The following is an 8,278-nucleotide window of genomic DNA, read 5'->3' as shown; positions in this document are numbered from 1 at the left end:
GGCTGGCTTCAAACTTGATATTTTTCTGCCTCAGCCTCCCAAAGGTTGGGATTATAGGCATGCACCACCATGTCTAGCTATCCTCTAGTTTTTTGGAGGTTAAAAAGAAACATGCATTTGTGAAGAGATAGGTCTAATTTATTCAGACTTTTGTCAAGTCTTTTTATGAAGGCAACCTTTAAAACATTTACTATGGGATTGTGGAAATTTGTCAGGCTTAGGAAACAAAATTAGACTTAGAAAAAAATAAAACATCTCTCTGGACGTTTCCTAAGAATCTGTTCATAGTTCAACTTTTAAGATTCTTAAAAAAGTAATATTTTACAACATCATCAAATATCCCTAAATCCCAAGCAAATCAGAAGAGATAAACAAAAACAAAAAGTCAAGAAAGGAACAACATAAAGATGATAAAACATATAAGCTAAGAAAGGTCAGAAGCAGGACTATGAATACCTACAAATTGATGAGTGAGGTTCAGCATAGCTAGTAGATGGTAATGTATTTATGGAAGAGTGATGAATTACTATGGCAGCAAGCTGTTAGAACTCAGGAAAGACATGGAAGCTTTGTACAGAGGGAAGAGGGGTCAATGTGCTGCTCCAGCCAAAAGTTTGACTGTCCTCTAGGAACCAACAGGCAGGGTACTGTGGACAACACAAGACAGCATCTCATGTAAAACCAGTACATTTAAATTACTGATGTATACCTAGTAACATCATCAAATATGTGGTAAAGGGACCAGAGGTCCAGAGAACAGCAAAAGAGATCTGGAGGCAGAGGTATTTTATATGTCTTTGAAATATAGCTGCTGTTCTGCAAATATGAAAGCTGACGGGAGTGTTTGTCAGGAAAAAGGACCCTAGATCTAGGCTTTTATCTCCCCACCTTGTGGAAAAGGAAGTACTTTAGCAAATCAGAAACTAGGAGTCTGTTGTCTAAAAAAGTATTCTAGGAAACTGTACATGGGTACGGGAATTTTAAGAGGAATATTTGAAATGATGGCCTCCCAAGAGAATTAAAACGAGTTGCTTGGTGATACACAACCAAGAGAGCAAATATGTCCTCCAGTCTGCCTCTTAGTGCTTTTAAAAGCAACATGTTGAACCGATGGATTGCTCATCTTCTCAATGTGACATTTCTAATATTTTTACAGGAGGAAAGATGAGGGATAGCCATTAGCTGGAAAATAGAATTATTCAACCTTGGGCTCGCCTGAGTTGATTTAAAATCACATTCAATTCTTTTCCTTTCTTGCCCGCCATATTCTACTTGTATCCCTCCATGCAAAGAAAGCACCTAATAGGCATTGCCTGGTATGCCTTACCTTAAACTCATAGAAATCCATCTGGTAGGTATCAAGGAGACCCCTTAATGGCCAGAGCTGTCGTTTCTGGTTCTCTGAACTTGAGTTCTTGTCTATGCGATATTGTGTCTTGAAATCTTCCCTTTTGAAATGTGGTAGGGTAGTAAATATCCCATGGATTTTAATAGAAAAATCATCTTGTATAATCTCATATTATTACTCATGGAGGGGATTTTTTTCACAATGAAGAATTATGAAGTGGTAATCTTCAGGTTAAGTGTAAAATTGGAGACTAGAATTAAATAGTAGTATACTCCCCTCCCCACAATTGTTTTCTGCCTTGGAGCTGTAAGACTGAACAAGAAATAACCATACCTCAAGGAAACGTCTGGAGGAGGGCACTGCTACCTCTCCGAGCCTGTAGTCACTGCACATTGTCATTTCAGCTGTGAAGCATTTACAGTGGCGTGCCATCTATGGTCATCTGGATTTTGTTTACATGCATGTATTGGTTATGCTTTTGTGTGTATGGACTAGAGTTAAATCTAACTGGACAGAAGGCATGGCTGTCAATCTCAAAATTCTTTTCAACTCACTGGAACAATTAACCTAAGTCTCTGATGTAAGAAAAAGTAGATTCTGACATGATAGCTGCTTTTGACTTTGTAGTTCACTCCTTTTCCATGGTTCTGAAAGGTGATATGCATTATAGATGAGGGATAAATTCTTTAACCCTCACATACCTCTTAAGTGCTTTTACTTAAAACTCATTTATGTAGTTACTGGTAGAAAGAAGGTAATTAGAAGTATTCCTGTATGAGAACTTGGTTACATTTACATGCACATGAATGTATTCATGTATGTATGTCAAATTGTGAATTTTGGTACACAAGCTAGTATGATGACATCAGGTTGACAACTGTAAAAGTGTTACTGTCCTGTGATTTATCACACTTTTGGAGAGTCTGGTGATGTACCATCCTTTCAGAGATGGGAGTTTTTGCATAGCTGCTCCCTGACCTGCCAGAATAGGAATGTTGCATTCACCTTGGTGCAGGTGTTGGTAGTAGCTATCATTCAATGGGCATTGGTCTACCATGGAACAAAAGGAGATGCATTGGTATAAGCTTCAACACAGATGCTTAAGTTTCCTCTCATTTGGTTTGAGCCTTATCCAGTACCCCCAATTGCAGTAGGTGAAGTTCCCATGAGTTAAGTTCCTATTATTGCTCAGAGAATATCTTTTTTTTTTTTTGTCAGTTTATTAGTTTTGGTGAAGACTTAGCCTGAGTCTTACAGCATTTCTTTGTGAAATGCTCACTGAAGTGTCTTCTCCATTGGCTAAGCCAATAAATTTTAATGTAAAGATACTAAAAATCAGATCTGTCCAACTTTGTAAGTCCAAGCTGTTTCCCCACTTGGGTGCTAAACAGAACTGGAATTTTTTCTAAGACCTGCTCAGGAAGCTTTAAAAGAGAACAGTTTCAAAACATTTCTATGACACCGCAACAACAGATGGGAATGACTTCTGGAGGATTGCCAATTATGTACAGTAGCCTTATTACTGCTAACCACTGTCAATGAAAGGTCACTCCATTTCCCTCTGTTTGAGGAAACAATGAGAATGTATGTAATGAACTGGAATCCTGGCCAGTATTGGGAACCTTAATGTTGCAATATCTAATCAAACCCTGAGTGTACTGGTTCTGTGAACCACTTGATAAAAGGCAAATTAAAACTTATTAAACAATATTGGCTGTGGTATATCTATAGTATTTGAAATGTGTGACTTCTAATTTTATTTGTGTTTTGAGACAATGTCTAGATATGTAACCCAGGCTGACCTTGAGCTCTCATCCTGTCTCAGCCTTCTGAGTGCTGAGGATTTTCATGGTTTTAACCAGTGCTTGAAGTGCTTATTTGTGAATTTTTTTGTTGGTCGTGGGGCTTGAACTCTGGGCCTGGGCAGTGTCCCTGAGCTCTTCAGCTCAAACTAGCACTCTACCACTTGAGTCTCAGCACCACTTCCAGTTTTCTGGTGGTTAATTGGAGGTAAGTCTCACAGACTTTCCTGCCCAGGCTGGATTTGAACCATGATCCTCAGTTCTCAGCCTCCTGAGTAGCTAGGATTACAGGAATGAGCCACCGGTGCCTAGTGTGAATTAAAATTTTAATGGATCTCACAGAAAACAGGAAAAGCTCACAAAATTTTATGAAAAAGCTAAGAGCAATTTTATTTGGACACCATTTTAAAAAGAAGATCAACTTCTCCCTGTTCCAACGAGCTAGACACAAAATGAATAACATATATCAAGTTGGAAAAGTTTAATGATCATCAAAAGTCACAGAAAATTCTTTAGTGTTAACAAGCACAAATTATTTCACTAATCATCATATCTTCCATGCTAAGTATTACAAGTGATAGTTTCTGGTTGTTTCATCTACTGAAAACCAGAGGTAATAACTTTTTTTCTTTTTTTAAATAGCACGTTTAGGCTTCAGTGGGAAACCACCATCAGAATTCTCAGGGTTTTGTCTGAAAGCAGCTCGTCTGTTTAAAAGATGCTGAAGATCCATGAACCTTCTTCCAATGAGCTGAGAGACTGAAATACCTCAAATGTCATAAGAGGCCAAAATTAATTACAAATTGAAATAGACTGTATGCCTTTTAGGTGCAATGAATACTTGTTTGGATAAAGACATGAAAATTGTCACCATGGAATATTCAGAAGACAGCTACTTACTGAAGCACCAGGACATCCCCTGTCAGCAATGGGCCTTTCCAGGATTGGTTCTAGAAGAAGATTATTTTTTTGTGCTTTGAGTTAGGGATCTGCCCCTTCGACTTCAACCTTCGAACAGCCTCCCTCATGTGTTTGGGCTGTAGTGGTGGCATTTCTCCCCACTTCTCACACACATCCAGGGCTGCACAGGGAAAGGAAAAAATATCACACAAGAACTTATTAGCCACAATCCTTAACTGAATTTCAAAATTCTGGCTAATGCTTTTCTATGTGTCTATATGTGTGTCTGTTTGCTGGCAATGGGGGCTTGAACAAAGGGCCCCATGCTCTCGATTAGTTTTTTTTTGTTGTTCAAGGTAGTTGTTCTACCACTTGAGCCATACCTCCACTTTAAGCTTTTTCTGGGTTAACTGGAGATAGTCTTTTCTGCCCATGTTAGCTTTGAATCTCAATGCTCTGATCTCAGCCTCCTCAGTAGCCAGGAGAGGTGTTAGCCAGTGGCAACAAATTGTGGTTAATGCTTTTTAAATGTAATAAGGAAATCACAATATTACCCTATTTGTGTTTGTGTATGTGCTTGCCAGTCCCAGGGCTTGAATTCAGCCTGAGTGCTGTATCTGAGCTTTTTGGATTAAGGCTAGTGCTATACCACTTGAGTCACAGCTCCACTTCCAGATTTTTTTAGAGATAATAATCTTGTGGAGCCGGGCGCTGGTGGCTCACGCCTGTAAGTCTAGGTACTGAGGAGGTTGAGATCTGAGGATCACAGTTCAAAGCCAGCCTGGACAGAAAAGTCCATGAGACTCTTATCGCCCATAAACAACTAGAAAACCGGAAGTGGCGCTGTGGCTCAAGTGATAGAGCACTCACCTTGAACTGAAGAGGGCAGCAATGGTACCTTGGTGTAGATATTCTTGAAAATCAGACCAGCATAAGTAACCAACAACCACTACTCACCTTCTTCCACTACCTCCCCGACGAAAACCTTGGAAATACCAGACATAGCAATAACAACATTCTGGGATACAGATGTGCCAGTGATGGACTGGATTAGCTTTAAAGAAAGACAAAAACTTGTGATTACGATGGTAAAATACTCATTTTGGAATGCAGTGCCAATAAGTGCACTAACGCAGTTTCCTAAAGGCTAAATGCTGAAACCAAGATGATTAAGTATTCCAGTGGATAATGGCTTGTTTCATACTATACTTTGCATACAAATTGGAATTGGTCAGAAAATTAAGAAGGATGTTATTTTTATTTTCCCACCTAAATTATTTACTGATTTGCTTAATATCTTGCTTCAAAACAGAATCTGGTTTAGTTTCAGTATCTGATCAGGAAATAAAGTGTGGTGGTTCATTCTTACCCTTTTAATGGCTGCTTTAGGAAAAGCTGACCGGCGATACATTTCATAGCGGTTCAGCTGCTCCTCAGAAAACGAAGAAACCAGGATCCTAGGCAATTAGGTAATTAATTGGTTAGTAAAAATGGACGCTAAAATTATTATTATTTTTTTTAAATTGGTCGTGGGACTTGAACTCTGGGCCTGAGCGCTGTCCCTCAGCTCTTTAGCTCAAGGCGAGTGCTCTACCACTTGAGCTACAGCCACAACGCCACTTCCGGCTTTTTTCTTTTTGCTTATGTGGCGCTAAGGAATCGAACCTAGGGCCTCATGCATGCAAAGCAAGCGCTCTACCCCTGAGCCACCTTCCCAGCCCCTCTAGGAGTTTATATTAGGACAAGTGTCCAGAGATGTGTCAAAATACATCAGAATGTACTAGGAAAATTGAGGGTTGGGAGGGATGGGGAAAATGATAAAAGTGATACTGGCTGGGTGTCAATGGCTCACACATGTAATTCTAGCTACTCAGGAGGCTGAAATGTGAGGAGTGTAGTTCAAAGCCAGCCCAGGCAGGAAAGTAAGATTCTTGTCTCCAATTAAATACCAAAAAGCCTGAGGTGGAGTTGTGGCTCAAGTGGCAGAGCACTAGCCTTGAGTTAAAAAGATCAGAGACAAGCCTGGTGCCAGTAGCACACCTCTGTAATTCTAGCTACTCAGGAGACTGAGATCTGAGGATCAAGGTTTGAAAGCTGGTGGGACTTTTCTGCCCCAATGAGACTTTTATGTCCAATTAGCCACTCAAAAATCTGCAGTGGAGCTGTGGCTCAATTGGTAGAATGCTAGCCTTGAGCACAAAGAAGCTCAGAGACAGTGGCCAGGCCCTGAGTACAAACCCCACAACCGACCAAAAAAAAAGCTCATGCCTATGTTCTTTGTGCAAGCCCTGGGACCGGCACAAAAAGATAAGGGGCAGTGATATAAATCAAGATGCATGGTACTTTCATTTGTTAAATGGTAACTCCTTTGTACAACCACTTAAAGCTAACAAAGTTCAACAAGAGCAGTGACAGTGATAGGTAAAATTATGGTTGGTTCATCCACATCCCCTTCAGCCATTAAGAACAATTTATGGGCATATTTGCTGACATACCCAGATGTTTTAATTTTACATAACCTACTGTCTCCTTTCCCTTCCCCCTTCCCATTCCCTTCCCTCCTTTCTTTCCTTGTCAGTCCTGGGGATTGAACTCGGCCTGGACACTGTCCCTGAGCTTTTTGCTGAAGACTGGCATTCTACCACTTGAGCCACAGCACCACTTCTGGCTCTTTCTGCATATGTGGTATTGAGGAATCAAATCCAGGGCTTCATTTATGTTAGGCAAACACTCTACCACTAAGCCACATTCCCAGTCCCTCCTAACATATTTTCTATAATATACGATTTTTCTTTTTCTTCCTTTTTGGGGCACTGGGGATTGAATTCAGGGCTTTACCCTTGGTAAGAAATGGCCTAAATACTTGAGTCATGTCTCTATTTACTATTTGTGCATGTGTGTCTGTATGCAGCCCTGGGGCTTGAACTCGGGGCTTGAGTTTCCCTGAGTTTTCTTGCCGAAGGCTACCACTCTACCACAGCCACAACTCTACTAGCTTTTTTGATGTTTAATTGGAGATAAGAGTCTCACAAACTTTGCTGTCTAGGTTGGCTTCAAACGACAATCCTTAGGTCTCAGCTTCCTGAGCAGCTAGGATTACAGGTAAGGGCCACTGGCACCTGGTGTCCTTGAGCTTTTTTGCTTAAGACTCTGCTCTATCACTTGAACCACAGCTACACTTCAGGCTTCTTGGTGGTTAATTGGAGATGAGTCTTAGAGACTTATCTATCCAACCTGGCTTTGAACCTCAATCCTCAAATCTCAGCCTCCTGAGTAGCTAGGACTAGAGGCATGAGCCACCAGGGTCCAGCTTGCCTTGGTTATTCTTTAAAAAAAATTGTTATTGTAAAGATGATATACAGAGTGCTTATGGTTACATAAAGCAGATAAAATACATTTTTTAAAATGTTACCTTCCCCTTGCTCTCTCCCAGTTTTTCCCTTCCATCCCACCCACAAGTTGTATAGCTCATGTTCAACATTGTGTCTAGTGAGTATTGCTTTAGTTATTCTTAAGGTAGTCTTGCTTTATGTCTGGGCTGGCAAGAGCTGTGATTCTAATTGTGCTTTCTGATGTCACTAGGGATTGACAGGTGCATTCACTGCCCCAAGACCACCGCTGGGTTAACAAACTTAAACCACTGCACCAAGCCATTGGTTGGGATAGAGTCTCATGAATTTTTATGCCTGGTTTGGCCTTGAACTGCAATTCTTCCCCCTCCTCACGTAGTTAGGATTACAGGCTTGAGCCAGTGTACCTGGCCACTTTATTTTAAGACAAATAATTAAGTGCCAAAAGAAAAAAAAATGTGAATTTGCCTCAAAATGGAGACTAATCAGAAAGTGACTCACTGCATCTTTTGAATCTCATCTTCATCCACTTTTTGCTTCCTCTCTTTCTTTTCTTTGGTATCTATCTTCAGCTTTTTGGCAGCAGGAGTAAGTAGTGATGTGTCTTCCCTTTCAGTTGCTGTTAAATCTGAGGCATCCTGACTCTTGAGCTGAAAAAATGAGAAATCCTGTTGTATATTTGCCTTAGAATCTATTGAGCAGTGCTTTGGTTCTAAGCAGTTAATGTAGCATGAAGTGTAAGACAGTCTTTCTCTTACAGGAAGACTATTTTAATTTTTTTATTTTTTTGGGTCCGGTCGTGGGGCCTGAACTCTGGGCCTGGGTGCTGTCCCTCAGCTCTTCAGCTCAAGGCTAGTGCTCTACCACTTGAGCCACAG

The 8,278-nt window shown here is 40.5% G+C and overlaps 1 protein-coding gene across 3 annotated transcripts in view; it reads right to left on the bottom strand.

Moving 5' to 3' along the window:
• Window positions 1-3,521: 3,521 nt before the first annotated feature.
• Taf11 (TAF11 RNA polymerase II, TATA box binding protein (TBP)-associated factor, 28kDa) overlaps window positions 3,522-8,278 on the bottom strand; it is a 6,013-nt gene continuing 1,256 nt past the window's right edge. Inside the window, exons 2-6 of one of the 3 annotated variants that reach the window (XR_001175584.1) lie at window positions 7,902-8,050; window positions 5,420-5,507; window positions 5,008-5,104; window positions 4,051-4,231; window positions 3,522-3,918 (exon numbers count right to left, since the gene is read on the bottom strand). Coding sequence is in view for 2 of the 3 variants with exons in the window: in XM_013029654.1 (XP_012885108.1) it covers window positions 4,101-4,231; window positions 5,008-5,104; window positions 5,420-5,507; window positions 7,902-8,050 (465 nt within the window). In the remaining variant the exon portion in view is untranslated. Of the gene's footprint in view, window positions 4,232-5,007; window positions 5,105-5,419; window positions 5,508-7,901; window positions 8,051-8,278 lie in introns of all 3 variants that reach the window. The other 2 variants (XM_013029654.1, XM_013029655.1) reach the window with 2 other exon arrangements.

This window comes from Dipodomys ordii, unplaced genomic scaffold (genome assembly GCF_000151885.1).
Source record: "Dipodomys ordii isolate 6190 unplaced genomic scaffold, Dord_2.0 Scaffold120, whole genome shotgun sequence".
Classification (NCBI taxonomy): Eukaryota; Metazoa; Chordata; class Mammalia; order Rodentia; family Heteromyidae; genus Dipodomys; species Dipodomys ordii.
This window is presented reverse-complemented; position numbering and strand designations above follow the sequence as displayed.